Source organism: Terrapene carolina, unplaced genomic scaffold (genome assembly GCF_002925995.2).
Source record: "Terrapene carolina triunguis isolate 2854851 unplaced genomic scaffold, T_m_triunguis-2.0 Scaffold85, whole genome shotgun sequence".
NCBI lineage: Eukaryota > Metazoa > Chordata > Testudines > Emydidae > Terrapene > Terrapene triunguis.
In genome coordinates this window covers 62,106,229-62,124,569 of record NW_020664436.1, presented here as the reverse complement: position 1 = coordinate 62,124,569, position 18,341 = coordinate 62,106,229, and the positions used below count along the sequence as shown (strand labels likewise).

General features: G+C 44.6%; 1 protein-coding gene across 1 annotated transcript in view; it reads right to left on the bottom strand.

Annotated features, from left to right (window-relative positions):
* FAM184A (family with sequence similarity 184 member A) overlaps window positions 1-18,341 on the bottom strand; it is a 168,337-nt gene that overhangs the window by 107,386 nt on the left and 42,610 nt on the right. Inside the window, exon 2 of the mRNA XM_024205389.2 lies at window positions 10,077-10,931. Coding sequence (XP_024061157.2) covers window positions 10,077-10,931 — 855 coding nt within the window. The remainder of the gene's footprint in view (window positions 1-10,076; window positions 10,932-18,341) is intronic.

Sequence of the window (18,341 nt, the reverse complement as noted above, 5' to 3'; positions counted from 1 at the left end):
AATCTTAAAATAGAAACTGTAAATCACAGAAACCAATTATGGTTTCCATCACAACCATAACTTTATCCCCTTACGCATATGGATTATGAGAGGATCTTTCATTACATAGCCATATAGCACTAGGCAAGATGAAATACTACACTGTTCAGATATATTCATTTTACCAATACCAGGTAACTATGTGGAAGTATATAAATATTTTATACACTAATCATTATAAATATAAAAAACCTTTGTTAGAACATTAATAAGGTCACAAAATTAGGCACTTGGAAGTTAGAAAATGCCAGAATTCATGAGCCTGTGCAAACTTAATCCAACCCACTTGTACATAAGCATTATGATACAGTCTTTAAATGCATGGTCCCATATGGAGAGGTTATTTACCTTGCACAGTAACTTGAATTCTTCGATATGTGACCCACTATGGGTGCTCCACACCAGCATGTGTGTGCGCCTGTGATCAAAGATTTTCATCAGCTGCATCCACAGGTCCATGACTGCACCCTAAACACTCTTGTGCTGTGGTACGATGGTATATAGGGAGGGGCAAACCCGCTGCCACTCCAGTTCCTTCTCTACCATGAAAGTCCCGCGAGACACTCCAACGCAGAGGGGAAGGAGGGCAGGTATTGGAGCACCCTTAGGGACACAGATCTCAAAGAACTCAAGTTACTTAAATGGAGGTTACTCACCTGTGACTGGAAGTTCTTTGGAATATGGGGTCTCTATTTGTATTCCACACATGAGTATGCATGCACATCATGCACTTGAGCTTGGAGATTTTTAGTAAGCAGCGTCCGTTGGTCCTCATATTTGCAGTTGGTATCCTCGTGCTCTGAACCAAGGATATAATGGGCAGTGCGGACTGATGTTTCTCCAGTTCCTTCTTCTACCGTGAACCCGGTCATGATCCACAGCTGAGGGGACAGAGGGCTGGTAGTGGAAAACAGAAAAGTACCACACATCCCAAAGAACCTCCAGTTCCTGGTAAGTAACCTCCATTTCTTCTTCAAGTCATGGTCCCTATATGTATTCAACATGTGAGAGATTAATAAGCTGTAGTCAGTCTGGAGATGGGTGCAAGGATGCAGATGGTATGGATGTCCACAATACTGATGTCCCTACACCTGTATCTGTAAAAAAGTATGGACCAATGCATAATGTTTTGTAAAGGTGTAGATGGAACTGGATATAGCCACCCTACATATATCTATTAAGAGTACGTCGTACAGAGATGCCGCAGAGGCTGCTTGTGCTCTGGTGGAATGGGCTCTCACCCCCTCTGGGGTGTCTTTGTAATTGCTTTCGTTCTCTGTAGGTAGAATGCCAGTGCCTGTTGGGCATCTAGGGAGTGAAATCTTCTCTCCATATCAGATGCACAAGGTTTTGAAAAAAAAAATACTGGATGGTTTGATTCATGTGAAAGTCTGAAATTACTTTAGAGATCAATTTCAGGTGGAGACAAAGAGATTCTCTCTTTTTGAAAAATGGTATATGATAGATCTGCCATGAGCGCTCCCAGCTCACTCATCCTTCTGGCTGATGTAACGGCACTTTGGAAGACAACCTTCATCAAGAGATGGGAACTTAAAACAGGTGCCTATTGCTTCAAAGGGAGGTCTGTTGAGAACTGAAAGGATGAGACTGAGATCCCATTGTGGTGTTAGAAGTTTCCCACCAGTGGTCACACTAACAAGTCCCTTCAGGAATCTAGCTGTCACTGCATGAGTAAAGGTAGTATGGCCCTCAACTGGAGGATGAAGAGTGCTGATTACCACAAGGTGGATCCATAGGGAACTGATTGAGAAGCTCAACGTCTTCAGGGTGAGTCGGTAATCTAAAGTAACAGGGAATTCTAGCTGACTCTGTCAAAATAGCACATTATTTCCAAAGAGGAGAAATGTTTCCATTTGGCTGAATAACATCTTCTAATAGAATCCTTCCCGCTTTGAATGAGGATGGATTGGACCACTAGTGAACATGAGCATTCTACATTCAATGCCTATCCAAATATCAGGCCTTGAGTTGTAAAGGTTCTGCATTGGGGTGCCTAGTTACATTGTTGTGTTGCACCAGAAGATCCAGAAATGATCAGATGTTGATAGTCAGACAGGTTCAAATCCTGCAGAGGTCCGAGAACCAGAACTGTCTTGGACAGTTGGGTGCAATGAGGATAACTTGAGCCTTGTCTTGACAAATCTTTCGCAGCAATTGTGGTCTTAGTGGGATGGGCGAGAAGGCACATCTGAGATGGTCTGTCCAGGGTAGAAGGGCGTCATTCTTCAAGCCTTGGCCTAGCGCTGTTCTGGAGCTGTGGATGGGGGAATTGTGTTTGCTTGCGAGACAAAGAGGTCCAAGACAGCATTCCCAACTGCGTGAAGATCTCATTTAGGATGGAATCATGAATCTTCCATTCATGGTCTGTGGAAAAAGGTCTGCGGATTCTGTCTGTTAGGGAGTTCTGTGCACCTAGTAGGTACACTGCTGAGAGGGTTATGTGGTTTCTGATACACCATTTGCAGAAGTTGACTGTCTCTACACACAGGAGAAAGGATCTTGTTCCTCCTATTTCTTTACATAGAAGACAGTCGTATTGTCTGACATTACTTGGATATGTTGGGACTGGATGAGTGGAAGTGTTGCGTGGCGAGTACACCCCTCACCCTTTGGGGGTGGGGGAGGGGCACATTACAGCCCCATGGCTGAGTCTGTAGGGTTGCCTCTGGTCTTGGGGCTGTATGGCCTATAGACCAGAGTCACGGGCACGGCTCTTGCTATCCGGGCAGCCTTTTTTGGGGTGGGACTGTGCCACACTCCCTGGCTGTCTCCATCATGGCCTCATTGGACCTGAGAGTTATAATAAGTCCAGGAGTTTTTGCTGAAAATCTTGAACCTCTTCGAGCTGGATCTGGAGCTCGGACACCGCTCCTTGTAAAGAACTTCTGATTTTGCCTGTGACAATCAGTGGAGATGGTGAAGATGGGATAACTGCCTCATCTGGGGAAGACGATAAAATAGCTGCTGGAACTGTTGCATCCAGCTCCACTTTCAAATAGAGCCATTTGGAGTCGGCTTGGAGAGGGTAGACAAGGTCCATACATGGATCTGGGGTGCCTAGAGAAAGGGTCCCAGGGGCCCCAGCAACGTCAGTACAAAGTGTCAACTGGTTGGTGCAAACTCCATGGCACTAGGAACCACTGGTACTTGGAAAGTCTATGTGGGGATAAATGCTCATCTGGGGCCTCCATGTTATGAGAAATTTGGTTTTCAATCATCAGGTGGAACCATTGGTACCGATGGATGGGTACTCAGGTTCAGGGATGTAAGAGGAGAGTGGCCCCATGTCCTCAAGGTGGTATCTTCCTCCAGTGTAATGATGTCTTTAAATAAGGTTGAACTCAAGAGAAGAGGAGGCTGAGGATAAAGAAGTGCAAAAATGTTCTCCAGGGAGACGTAGACCTCAGACCTCCCTGGGGTGAACTGGTGGTTGGGGCCGTCAGATCCAATATGTCCTTGGTCACCGTGCATGTTGGATCCCTACAGGATATGGGCACAGAGTTTGAGCTCAGTGTTGAAGGTAATAATGGTAGATGCCTGTCTTTTGGTTTACACATCGGAACCAAGATTGGAACTGATAGATCCTTACTCCTGCGGTGAGCAGCAGCAGTGACAGCGGTACCGGGCTGCCCCGTGAGCAGTGGTACTGGGCTGCCCCTCCCCCCGAGCACCAGCGGATGCCCCGGAGCATCCCTCCCCATTACCAACAAGTGCCCTGGAGTCCCCCTCTTCCCCCCAGCACCAGCAGGTGCCCCAGAGCAGCAGCGGGTGCCCTGGAGTTCCCCCCTAGAACCAGTGGGTGCTCTGGTGCGCCCTGCCCAAGCACCAGCAGTGCCCCTAGAGCCCCCCAAGATTTAGTCAGGCGTATACAGTACAAGTCATGGACAGGTCACAGGGCCGTGAATTTTTGTTTACTGTCTGTGACCTGTCCATGACTTTTACTAAAAATACCCATGACTAAATCTTAGCCTTATTGAGGGGCAAGGCAATCGTGCCCCAATGAGGTGTATGAAGGATATCCAACAAAGAATGTTAGGCTTACTGTATGTCCTTCAATGGAATTTGTAATGTGTCCTCTAACCTTTTAATACAGTCTTGAAAGGCTTATCAGGGTAAGATGGTGGGGAAGCCATGACACCCTCATCTGGTGAGAAGGAGGTCTTGTAGGAGGGTATCATTTCTTCCTTTTCTACTGACTTCTGCTCTGAGAGATGTTCCTGTGGAGCAGGGCCTGCGGGTGTGGCTGATGCTCCTGACGAGTCCTCTTTTGAGATGGTACCCTGTTGTAAAGATTGCCATATAGAGCTCATGGGTTCCAATAAGCCTATTGTGGTGGGACATAAGGGAAAGGGGACAGGACTTGAAGGCTGTCCTTGCCAGGATAGCCAGGTGTGCTTCCTGCTAGGAGCTTCTCCTTCAGTGTGAACCTTGAAAGAGGGAGTTTGGAAGGAAGAGGAACCTTTTACAGACACCGCCGAATCTGATGAGGCATCATCCCCTGTATCCCTGAGGAGGCAAGTGGTGCTGGTACCAGTGGTTGGGTCAATACCAGGCCCTGGCAAGAGACCTGTACTTGCATTGGTACCAACGTTAGAAAGGGAGGCTTGTGAGGCAGCACCAGAGAATGTTGTATTGGTACAACCTGAAAACATTGTTTGGTACCTCAAAGAGTCTGTGTGTAGACAGGTCAGTACCAGACAGTAAGTCGCCGTCTAAAATGTGAAAGGAGGGTATGTAGGCTCTGGGAGATGAATCAGTACTGGGGGAAATTATCTTTCAGTACCTCTCAATATCAGTGAGCTGGGCTCTTCCTATGACCTGCTGCGGATACAGACCACTGGAAGTTCCACCTCAAGGGTCTGACAGACAGCAGTTCCATGGCTCCTAGTTGGCTCCCTGCCTTATATAAACCCAAGGGGCATTTCAGGAAGTGTCCGGACAACAGCATGGATCTTCTGTAGCTGCCATAACTACTCCTGCTCCTTGCTCTTAAATTCCTGGCTTGACCTCAACTGGACTTTGCCTCCTGACTTGGACTCAGACCCTTGGTATCAACGCTGACCTGGACCTGACTATGAACTCTTCTGCTACTCCCAGCCTCAGGTTTGCACCTGCTCTGACCCTTGGCCCTGAATGCCCTTGTTGGGACCCTAACAGTTTTCCTGGACCACCCTAGCCTGTGACGAAGACCTACCTTGGGGGAACATGGGGAGAGTGAGCCACTCCCTGTCCAGCCTGTCCCAGAGAGTACTGGAGATGCCTGAATGGGATGACCACTCCCAGGAGGATCTCCCTACACTTCGAGCCCAATTATCACAGCTCACAACAGAGAAACAAGCTCTGTGAAGGCAATCGACCCACCTCCATGAGGAAAACCCGGAACTACGGGTCCAACTAGCACAGCACGCCACACACAACCAGATGCTACGAGAGCAGGCGGCCCAGCAGAGAATGCTGCACTAAGGGCATGCACTGCAGCCAGGACCCAATTCCCTCAGTACTCCTCCCAGAATGTCTTAATGGGGACAGCCAAAAATTCAGGGGGGTTGTTAACCAATGCCACCTGCTGTTTCTGCCCCAGTCCTATCCCACTGATCAAGCAAAAGTAGAACCCTACTCTAATGAGCCAATCCAATGCTGTTGAACTGGGATGCCTTTCTCCAAGCATTCTCTGCAATATTTGACAATCCCCATTGTGCCCACTGGGTAGAGACGACCCTGTGCAAACTCCAGCAGGGGCATGGACTGGCCTCCTCCTGTGCCGCCCACTTTTGACATCTGGTCTCCAACACTGAATGGAATGAAGCGGTCCACCTCTACCAGTTCTGATGGCGGCTACACAAGGAGGTTAAGGATGAACTAGTCTGTATGGATGCCCAAACCAAACTAGATGCCTTCATTGACCTAGTCATATGCATCAACAATAAGTTGTATGAACGACGTGAGGAAAAGAAGGGGTCTGCATTACCAGCTGGCCAGCACCCCTCGATATCTGTGTACAACCTGACCCCATCCAGCTGGATAGTGCCCACCTAAGGAAAAAAGAGCACCATCGTTGCCACAGGCTGTGCTTCTACTGTGGGGGATCTGGCCATGCTCTTTCCTACTGCCCAACCTGAGCTCCAGCATGATGCAATTTGGGAAACTACCAAGCCGAGGCCCAGTAGAAGGGGTTGACCTGGACAAACCCTGAGGTAACGCATTCCTACTCCTCACTGAGGCATGCCCCAGGCATGGTTAACATTCCCTGCACCTTAAGGTCTAGGTCCACCTCCGTGTTCCAGGGGAGCCCTAACGAATTCCACCACAGAAGACACTGGTGGATTCTGGGACAGCAGACAACTTCATAGAGGGGAACGAGACACACACTTTCTCAGTGGGTTTCACTGATATTTGCTGACATCAGAAGATTAGTGAGATTCAATATTCTTTGGTTCCATTCCAGGAATTAGAGGGGAGTGTGTGCTAGTGATCACAGATCCTTTTGCCCAATTCCCCCAAATTTGACCCCTTCTGCCCTGGCAACCTGTCCCTGCCCCAGTCTCCATTCAGGCTTCTCATCCCCGTCTCAGTCTCCTTGCCCAGCAAGTCCAAGACTCTCCTTCAGGGGTTCCCCTCCAAATCCTAGTTTCTCACCTCACTTCAGTCACCTTGTCCTGCCAATTCCAGTTTCCCCTTCCAGCTCTTTGTCCCCAATCTCCTTGCCCAGCCAGTCCCAGTACTCCCCTCCTGGGTCCTCATACAATCTCTCTCTTTTCCTCCCAACCCCACCCTCCAATAATCGCTCCTGCCCATACTCCCTAACTCCCAGTCCCAGGCCCTCCTCCTCATGTGCCTCATCATACAGAGCTCAAGCATGCTCAGTGCACAAAGAATCTAAAGAGATTTTAGCTGTGAAGTTCTAACAAGTCTCTATTTAGCACATGCAAACTGAGATTTTTCAAAGGCTTATAACTTGGCCAAGTTTGAGCAGATTTTCATGGGAGATCAAAGGCATATACCTGACACAAAGGAATCCTCCATGCCAAATTTCAAGTCATTAGACCATCTAAACAAAATAGTTGTTAGAATTATTTTATGACATGGAAAAATTACATATTTTCCCCTAACCTTATTTTTGGAAACAGCTGAATGGCTTTAGCTAAAATTCCAATAAAGAGTAAGACTGAGGCAGACACCCGTCATGGAAAATTTCAGACCGAAAACTTAAAGTTTAGCACAGGTATAAAACAACTGAAAACAGGGTGTTATAATGGGAAGTACCAGGCAACCTTATGATATGTGGTACTGCCAGATCTATCCATAATAAATAGGATTTCCATATGCTCCCTTTGCTCCTCTTGTGGGATAGGAGGCAGGGTGGAAGAATCAGGCAGAGTTTATGTTATGAGGCCAAGGACTGAGAGTTAGAACTGCCTTTTATAAATCGCAGTATAACCCCCTCTCTCTCATTCCTTTGCCTTCTTTGCCTTGAAAGCATGGAGTTCTTGCCTTAGTCCTTCTGCTTTGTCTCCTCTTCCTCTTCACTACCTTCTAATTCCCCATGCTTCTTTTCTCTTAGGCCTTTTAAATAAAAAAAGGAGAAAGGAGAAGATGGAAAAAGCTGAGACTCCAAACTCCGCATCAGCCAAGAATCCTAGGCAGAGGAAAACTAAAAGATAATTCTTCACTCTGCATCCAAGTCTTATGCAGATCAGGGGGTCTCAATGGGGAAAAAGTAGGGCAGAGTCCTAGGGAGCCAGCACTTGTAATATATGGGAGAAGCTTAGCAAGTGGGCCGTCATGTCTGGAAGGAGATCTACTAACCCAGATCGCATGGCAAAGCAGAACCAGGGCCGGCTCCAGGCACCAGCCTGGCAAGCAGATGCTTGGGGCGGCTGCTCCGGAGAGGGGCGGCACATCCAGGTATTCGGCGGCTATTCGGCGGACGGTCCCTCGCTCCTGCTTGGAGCGAAGGACCTCCCGCTGAATTGCCGCTGCAGATCGCGATCGCAGCTTTTTTTTTTTTTTTTTTTCTTGCTTGGGGCGGCCAAACCCCTGGAGCCGGCCCTGAGCAGAACCCAGCCTCTTTGATTACCCCAACAAAATATTATCTGTCCATAGGGTGGACACAAATGCGCCCCACCACAATCTGCATCTCAAAAGCCATTTTTCCATTCTGTTTTATCCACCGAGGACTCCACTGATAAAATAGCAGATCTGGCTTTTCATAAGGTTTATGAGCTCACAGTGGTTGCCTCCAGAATCTCTATTCATACTGTCTGTGTGTCTTGCACCCTGTAAATGGACCTGAGAGACCTCTTCTTGAGCCCGACCATAAAAGTTTAGGTCTCCTTTCAGATTTCACCTAGGCCAGCTCACACCTTTGATGTTCCCACATTTACCCTAAGATCCTTCATATTTTCCATGTGGGCTACAGTGCAGAATGGATACACCTGGCTTTGGGGGCTCAATGTTGTGATGAATGCAAATATAAGCTGACTGATCTCTTCTACAAGGTGATCACACTTAAAGGGGGAAGTCCTCAATAAAGCTACCAAAGGGCAAATAGAGTCCCATAGAATCATTTCTTCTAGTCCCAATCTACAAAACTCTACGCCTCCTTCCATCATAGAAGGAAAGCTTTCAACCCCTCTGGTCCCCAAAAGCCTGCTTTATGTTTCTGGGGCTTCATATCCTATTTTAGAGCAGCTTTAGAAAACAACATTAGGACAACTCTCTGAAAATGTGTACAGTATTTGAGACATTACTTGTGAATGCCTCTTGTATGTGTCCAAGAAGTATACATAGGAAAAGTTGATTAATAGGTCTCATCGTCATACCAAAGAGTGTCCTTTCCCATTTTCTTTGTACAATATTATGTATTTGTTCAACATATTTTAAATTAATTACTAGATAACAGCTGGCACAAATAACTGCAGTGACAAATATAATGTAGCAAAATGGAAATATTTTCTTCATAGTCCAACTATACACCAATATAGAATATTTACAGGACCAGTCACTTGTGTGAGGTTACTCATATGTGTTTGAACACACTGTACACTCTAAATCAGTGTTTCCCAAACTTTTCTAGCAATGATAACAGTATACCAGAATCAGACCTCAGTTGTACTAGCTACTTACCACCTCATTCCTACCTTGCCCTGGAGCCAGTCACCCACCCTTTTAAAAACAAATAAAAGGTGAAGTTGGATTCTAATATGGTGAGCTCTGAGGGAGAGCCACTGCTCAGTGCTCATTTGACTGTGTACTCTCTAATCTGCAATGAAACTTTCAGCACTTCAATTTCTGTACCATAATACCGGGGAGTAGAACATCAGTAAAATAGCTGAAAGGTGGACAGCCAGCCAAGTACTGGTGACAAAAGCTTAACTTTCAAAGCTAACATATGTGTAGGGCCCTAACAAATTCACGGCCATTAAAAACGTGTCGTGGACCGTGAAATCTAGTCTCTGCCCCGTGAAATCTGGATTTTTGTGTGCTTTTACCCTATTCTATACAGATTTTATGGGGGAGACCAGCATTTCTCAAATTGGGATCCTGACCCAAAAGGGAGTTGTAGGGGGGTTGCAAGGTTATTTTTTGTGGGGAGGGATTGTCACAGTATTGCCACCCTTACTTCTGTGCTGCTGCGAACAGTGCTGATACCTTCAGAGCTGGGCTTCCAGCCAACAGCTGGCACTCTCTGGATGCACAGCTCTGATGGCAGCGCCGCCACCAGCAGCACTGCAACCCCCCCTACAATAACCTTGCTACACCCCCCTCTCCAACTCCTTTTTGGGTCAGGACTCCCTACAACTACAACACTGTGAAATTTCAGATTTAAATATCTGAAATCATGAAATTTATGATTTTTTAAATCCTCTGACCGTGAAATTGACCAAAATGGACTGTGAATTTGGTAGGGTCCTACATACATGCTAATGATTTGCCACTGCTGTATATATTTTAGGTTAGTTTAATTTCTACTAAACACATTGGAACTTAAAAGAATGATGTGTGGTCAGTCTCACCTGAACAGTGTTTTCTGCTGTACTGAGAGCTACCTGAAGCTTTTGACATTTTTCTCGCAGACTACCTGCTTCATCCTGTACCATCTGCAATTCAGTCTTCAGTTTCCCAAGGTTCTTCCGTAAAACAGCTTCTTGGCTTTGAAACTCTCTTCTTAGCTCCACTTCTTTCTCTTTGCAAGCATGCAGGCTTTCAGCTGTAAAGAGCTGAGATCTTTTCAAAGCATCAAGTTCATGTTCATAAAAGGATTGAGCTTTGCTGAGTTTGCCTTCATACTCCTCAATGAGTTTTTTCCTCTCCAGTCTTAGCTCTTCAACTTTGCTGTTTAAATCTTCCAGTTCCAACCTGTGCAACTCCTCTAGCTTCTCTTGCCCCTTACTTAAAGTAGCATTCTGATTCTGCTGAGTTTTCAGAAGTTCTTGAATCTCCAATCTGTGTGCTGCTCTCAAGTCTTCCAGAGCTGAGCGTTTGTCTTTCTCAAACTGTACTTGCAATTGTATAAAGCTTCGTAGCCTCTCCTCAAACTTCTTTCTAATCTCTTCTACTTCTCTTGACATAGTTACTACACGCTGGACATGCTGAGCTTCTGCACAAAGCTGCATATCTTCAACTCTGTCCTTGTAAGCTTCAAATTCTGTCAAGGCTTGATGTTTCATCTTTTTATGATCTTCCAATGACTCTTCCAAAACCTGGATCTTTCTCTTAAGATCCATTTCTTCAGCAACTTTATTCTTATACTGTAAGAGCTTCTCTCTTGTTTCTGCAAGAATTTGTTGGATTTCTTCTTCATGAGCATCCTTGAGGGCTTGAATAGCAGCTTCATGTTCATCATTCTTAGTGTTTAAAGCATATATTACCTGCAAGTTTAAAACAGAATTTTATTAATTAAAAGGTATATTCAGACATTGCCAAATCAAAAAATAATCTCTAAGCATTTTGACACGCTGTCACAAATAGTCATACACATTCATGACACAAATAGAGCACCATACATTTTTAGGAATGAGACTTCATAGGCCTTTTGTACCAGATATTACAGTAGTTTTATACATTTGAGTTAAACAGCATTGCTGTGCTTCTTGTACTGTGATTCTGCTGGTGAATATTCACTTGGCGTTGTCATACGCAAGTACTGCAGAAGACAAGGAATAGCTGATATACCCAAAAACACCCAAATATTAATATAAAAGATTTGCAATTTGGATAAGAATTTTTCTGCTAGAGAGTAGTGCATATCATGTAAACAGTAGAGCTGACTGGGAAATGGAATTTCTGTTCCTTGTAAAATGTCAAGATTTTGAAAAACAAATTCTCCTTTATCAAGTTGAAAAGTCCAAATTTTTCACAGGTCTGAAATTCCAAAATATTTAGGGCACACCAAATGCTGCTGCTTGGCAGGCAGGCGAGCTGCTCGGCTCCTTGCCAGCTCCCTGCTTGGTGGGTATGCTGCTGGGCTCTCCAGACTTGCCAGCTCCCTGGCTGCACAGGTTTGAGACTTTGCTGGCTGCCCAGTTGGCAAACCCAAACAGGCGGCATGCCACCTAGGGAGCCAGGCAGGCTGGCAGAAAACCAGGCAGGCTAGCCTTCCTGGTTTCCATCATAAGTTTTGACAGAATTGATACATTCCTATGGAGCATTTCAATTCTGTTGAATCAGTATTTTCTGACAGAAAAGTTCTGATGGATTTTTTTTTTTTTACCAGCTCTAGTAATAGTGTTAATAGTTACAAATCAAGTACACAGTTTTGAAACAATTTGCATTAAATATTAAATAAACATTTACACCTAAGCCCACATAATGTAGCTGTGTAAGGGACATTTAAGAAGCATGATTGGAAGAGTCAAGAGACACGAAGAGAAGAGGCAGGAAAGGACACCGATCCACAACACAAACTCTTTTTCTTTCCAAGTAACAGTTATATTGGAAGATGTCAAAAATGAACCAAGTGAAAGCAGGGCCACCCGGGGGGCGGGGACAAGTGGAGCAATTTGTCCCAGGCCCTGGGCCCCACAGGGGCCCCCACGAGAGTTTTTCGGGGCCCCTGGAACGGGGTCCTTCACTCACTCCAGGGGCCCCGGAAAACTCTGGTGGGGCCCGGGCCCCCGGAGCTTCTTCCGCTCCGGGTCTTCGGCTGCAATTTGGCGGCAGGGGGTCCTTCCGCCCCGGGACCCGCCGCCGAAGACCCCAGGCCTCCTGAATCCTCTGGGCGGCCCTGAGTGAAAGTGGAGTCCAGAGGCCAAGGAAGAGGCAAGGGACTCATGCAAATAAAGCCTGCCCTTCTCTCTCTGTGCAGAAGGAACCTACAGCAGCCCAAGTAACACTCTGCATGGTAATAGTGAGGGACAGTCCATATTCTGCTTCTAGGTTAGGGAGGGTCTAAGTGGGCTCAGAGCAATTCCAGTCAAAGAACAGGGGGGCCTTTCCCTCTGGATTGAAGCAACCATCTGCAGTTGTGGAGCCCACCCAAATCACAAAGCTCTAGCCAGGTCTACATGTGCAGAAACAGGTTCATGGTTTGGACCTCTGTAATATAGGGAGAAATCCTTTGAATTCTAAAAATCTAGAGGCTTTATTTACTTGATTTAAAAAATAACACAAAAATGCACCACTTCACTATCAAGATGTAAACAACATCTATGTCAGTTTCAGTTCCATTCAAAACAAAAGGGGGAAAAACAGTGTCAAGTGGAATGGTGGGGAGGGGAAGAAGTCAGAGAAAATATTTTCAAGATTTAAATTTGACATAATAAGAAAGAGTTGTTTAAAAAGGACGATTATTTCACCCAGTTTTTTCAACTAATTTCTACTTAATTTTTAAACAGATATTTGCACATGCTTTATTAATGAATTTAAAAAGAAGAGAATACTTTTAAGATTTATATGCTTTCTCATATTACACTGACACGTTATTGACATGAACTGTGACAGTATAGATCATTGTTGCAACCAAGGTCCTATAGTTGCACCAAATCTTGTACAAAGGAGGTCCAGTAAGGTGTCTATGGAAAGGTTATGATTTGCTGGTTATGATTATGCTATCTGTATGTGTGTATCATTTTTGTAGTTGAAGTTATGAATATTGGCTATGTACTTGTATCTCACTGTGTTTTGATTCTAAGTAATCTCTGAAGCATTTGGTCAGCTTCTTGAGAAAGGACTATTCTCAGTAAGTGCCCAGTCAAGAAACACTTAACTGACAATGAACGTTAAAAATCTAAAAACTGGTGAACAGGCTCCTGTCTGTGTTGATGCAAATTACCTGGCTGACAGGGAGAAAAAAAGACTTCCTAATAGCTGTTAGCACAGAGAGCACAACCAATCAGCCAATGGATTCTGTTATGCAAGAGAAATCAGGGTTTGATCCTTCAGGACGAGGAAAGAGAGACCTTAATTTTGCAAAGGAAAGCCACAGGTTAACCCTAAAACGCCAAATCCCCAATGGTATTGGGCCAAAGGTGTGGCATGACAAAAATAATTGTAAATGGACACTTGCAATGAATTTGTTGTTATTGCTAATGGTAATTTTTGTAACTAATGTTTTGCTAATATTAAGAATTGTAAAAATGTACAATGTGCCTAGTCTTTTGGAAAACCCCTTAAACATGTTAGAAGTGACACATAAGAACACACTATGTTAAAAGGCCTTGTTATACTGATGTTTCACAGTTAGTGCCTGTAAACAGTCTTGTAACTTTTCACAGGAAAAAAGCTATTCCAGACCTGATGTGCTGTATGAAAGGGGAAACTGAGGCACACTACCATATTGCTTTCACGGCTAAATGCCAAGATTCCTATACTAGGGACAACATTAATATCTACATTGTCTTACTATGAATTGGGTTCCAAGCATTTGCCAGAGCTTGTATGGATAAAGTAGCTATGTTCTTTAGCTCTTGACAAGATCACACAAAACATACAGGAATCATGATGCAAGAGCAGATCCAATCTACTATTGTTCTAACCAAGTTTTACCTTGAGTCTGTAAAGAGATTCAATCATGTAATTGAACATGACTTTGATAAACCATTTCTGTTTTACACTGATACAGCTTCTAACCCAATACTAGCTGTAGTAAGAGAAAACCAAAGATGGGGAGCTCTTGGGATGCAGTCAGTGATGTTTGTGTCATCCTTTCCTGCATCAATTTTGCATTGGGGGTGTGATGTTATTAACATGAACTGTGACCGTATAGATCATTGTTGCAACCAAGGTCCTATAGTTGCACCAAGTCTTGTACAAAGGCGGTCCAGTAAGGTGTCTATGGAAAGGTTATGATTTGCTGGTTATAATTATGCTATCTGTATGTGTGTATCATTTTTGTAGTTGAAGTTATTAATATTGGCCATGTACTTGTATCTCACTGTGTTTTGAGTCTAATAGCCTCAGTGAATCATTTGGTCAGCTTCTTGAGAACGGACTATTCTTGGTAAGTGCCCAGTCAAAAAACACTTAACTGACAATGAACGCTGGGAGACGCCAATCCACATCTGAGCTTTCCTGGGAACGTTAAAACTAACATGTAAACAATGGCTTCAGCCTGCAAACTGAGTCATGCATGGAGACGTGACTCGCCCGTGCGACTCCAAACTCCATCTTGCTGCAGTGATTTTCCACAGTAAGAATAAAGGGGTGTTCTTCCACCTTTAAGAGACTATAAAAGGCCATGGAAACCCCTCCATTTTGTCTTCAATCCTGCTTCTTACTTCTGGAGGAACCTTGCTACAAACTGAAGCTCTGAACAAAGGACTGAATGACCCAACCCAGCTGTGGATGTACTCCAGAGACTTGATTTGAACCTGCAGTTTATTCCATCACTGCTACAAGCCTGAACCAAGAACTTTGCCATTAACTGAATGTAGTAGATTCCATTTAACCAAATTCTAACTCATCTATATTTCTTTCTTTTTATAAATAAACCTTTAGATTTTAGATTCTAAAGGATTGGCAACAATGTGATTTGTGAGTAAGATCTGATTTGTATATTGACCTGGGTCTGGGGCTTGGTCCTTTGGGATCGAGAGAACCTTTTTTCTTTTACTGGGGTATTGGTTTTCATAATCATTCATCCCCATAACGGGTGGCACTGGTGGTGACACTGGGAAAGTGGAGTGTCTAAGGGAACTGCTTGTATGACTTATGGTTAGCCAGTGGGGTGAGAACAAAGTCTTCTCTGTTTGGCTGGTTTGGTGTGCCGTAGAGGTGGAGAACCACCAGCCTGGGGCTGTGACTGCCCTGCTCTAAGCAATTTGTCCTGAATTGATACTCTCAGTTGTGTCCCACCAGAGGCAGCATCATTACATACACTATTAATATTGTTCTGTGTGCAAGTAGTACATAGGGTTTGGGGGTTTACAGCAGGTAACTCCTATGTTGGGAGAGAAATTAGGGACAGATTCACAGTATTTCCTTCTAGTCTATTTTAGATACAATATGTATACAGGTCCTGTTCATCTTGAATAAAATGATATATATGACAGCAAAGCTGTATGTAGGTAATTTGACTTTTAGAACATTAGCTGATACACGGCTTTGTCCAGCACTTTAAGCCGAGGGCTTCTATTTCTAACTGTCAGCATATGAGCTGTTTCCCGACTGTCTCGAATATATCTTAATTTCTGCCCCCAAACACATATACTAATAAAATTCTTTTGTATCTGCTCTGTTACTGAGGAATCACTAATCCGCAAGGGCCTGCCCCACATTCAGCAGGTTGGTTTCCCTATTTTTAATTGGTGCCCCATGTCTGTCTTGTCTATTCAGATTGTATGTAAGTTCTTGGGAGCAGAGACTCTTATTGTGCATATGTCAGTGCCTTGCAATCTTGGTTAGTACTTCTAGGTACTACTGGAATGCAAATAAATAATAATATAATCCTTTCATATCTATATTTCAGTAACATGCACTTTATTACCATAACACTATCTCAATTGCAGAACAGTACTCCCCACTATTGTGAGCATTAGTTGATGGATCTCCACTCAGACAAAATGCCGAAAATAGTAAGACACTTCTTTTCACATTCATTATATATGTACAGTAATTCCTCACTTAACATTATAGTTATGTTCTTGAAAAATGCAACTTTAAGTGAAATGATGTTAAGCGAATCCAATTTCCCCATAAAAATTGATGTAAATAGTGGGGGCTAGGTTCCAGGGAATTTTTTCCCCCAGACAAAAGACATTATATACATATACCCTATAAGTTTTAAACAAACCATTTAATACTGTACTCAGCAATGATGATTGTGAAGCTTGGTTGAGGTGGTGGAGTCAGAGGGTGAAAGAGGGTGGATCATCCAGCTGCTCCTCTTGCTGTTCTTTCCAATGTGCTGGGGGGGAGGGTGCTCAACCCCCAGCTCTGACACAGGCCCGCCCCCACTCCACCCCTTCCCCCAAGGCCCCACCCCCGCCCCGCCTCTTCCCGCCCCATCTCTTCCCGCCCCGCTCCACCCGTTCCCCTCGAGTGTGCTGCGTCCTCACTCCTCGCCCTTCCCCCCCAGCCTCCTGAACACTGCCAAACAGGTGATTGCTGTTGGCGGGAGGCACAGGGAGGGAGTTGCTGATCTGTGGGGCCACCAGCAGGTGGGAAGCGCTGGGCGTGGTGGAGGGGAACTGATAGGGGGGCTGCTGGCCCACCCCGGTTCCAAGCCCCCACGGCCAAACAATGTTATAAACAAACATTGCGCAACTTTAAATGAGTATGTTCTCTAATAGATCAGCGATGTAACGACAAAATGTTTACCGAGAAGAGGTTAAGTTAAGAGTTACTGTATCTACTTTGTTTCTAACAAGCTTCTTCATACAAAGTCTCACAGATGACAACTGAAATAATAAAATGTCTTAACTTGGAGTGCCTCCTGTCCATTCTTATCTCCAGTATTTCCTGCTGCAATTAACTTCAATGTACTTTGCAGAAAAGATCCCCAGAATCAGAGATGCTTTCAGTACAGCACAACCATCAGAGTCAACTCACAAGATCACCATCAGACCACCACCATTCTCAGCTTGACCTTTTTACTCATCAGGAAGTCCCTAAGGCAAGTCCAAACCACCGCATGCGTATCTGATGCCTGCCTTTTCTGCCTTGTGAATGAGCACCTGGGCCAGCTACTAATATACATCATCAATGACTCCTTTGAAAAAGGCAACTTATCATTCTCTCTAAAACATGTCGTAGTCCAACCAGTTCAATTGCTTCATGCAACTGACTTTGTTAACTACTTCCCAGTGCTCAATAATGGGATCTTGAGCAAGGTAATTACAAAACTAGAGGAAAAAACCTCCAACTATACCTGACCTCTGCCAGTATCCTGGTCTCATCATTACCAGGATTTTGTATTCTGATGTGCCACAGAAATGACACTAGTGCATTGGTTCTCAACCTGTGGCCCAATCAGCACACAGCTGCGGCCCATGTGACATCCTCAGGGCCAGGTAGTATTGGATGTGGCCCACAATGGTAAATAGATTGAGAACTATTGCACTAGTGGATGTTGTTGTTCTAGCACTGGTGGAGTCACCATTCATATTCTTATTGCTGGATCTCTCAACAGCATTCAACATGGTTAAATATGAGGTTTTGCTATCATGTCTTAAAGATTTGCCAGGGGTGGAAGGAAACTGTTTGAACTCTCTCAGATTCTCTCTCTCAACCCACTATCAGAAAAAGCTCAGACTCCAAGCTCTTATCTGTGGTGCCCTTCAAGACCCCATCTCCACCCCACACACTCCATATCATTTAACCTTTCTGTTATTGAATATCCCAAAAACACAGTGGCCAGGAAAACTGGCTAGTCAAGAGGCTTCAATGAACCCTGATGGATACAGACTTGGCAACAATGATCCATACTTTCATGCTCTCTAGGCTTAACTACTTAATACACTATATACTTGGGAATGAAAGTAGGAGCTTTTGATGAAAATCCAGCTGGCACAACAAACAGCAGCCCACTTACTAAATAACACAGGATGAAGGAAACACATCACACTACTGTTCAGATCATTACACTGACCTTCCACAGAACACCAGTTCAAATTCAAAGTCCTGGTCATGATTTTCCAAGCCCTAAATGGGTTGGGGCCCCAGCTATCTCAGGAACCATGTCTCCCTAAATGACAGCTATACTTACTGGTTACTATGGAATTACCAGTGACAAGGGTGATAATTACAAGAGTCAAGGATAGAATGTTCTCTTCAGAGGGCCCCTGACTGTGTAACTCCATTGCAAAATAGTTAATAACGAACACTAATCTAACTACCTTCAG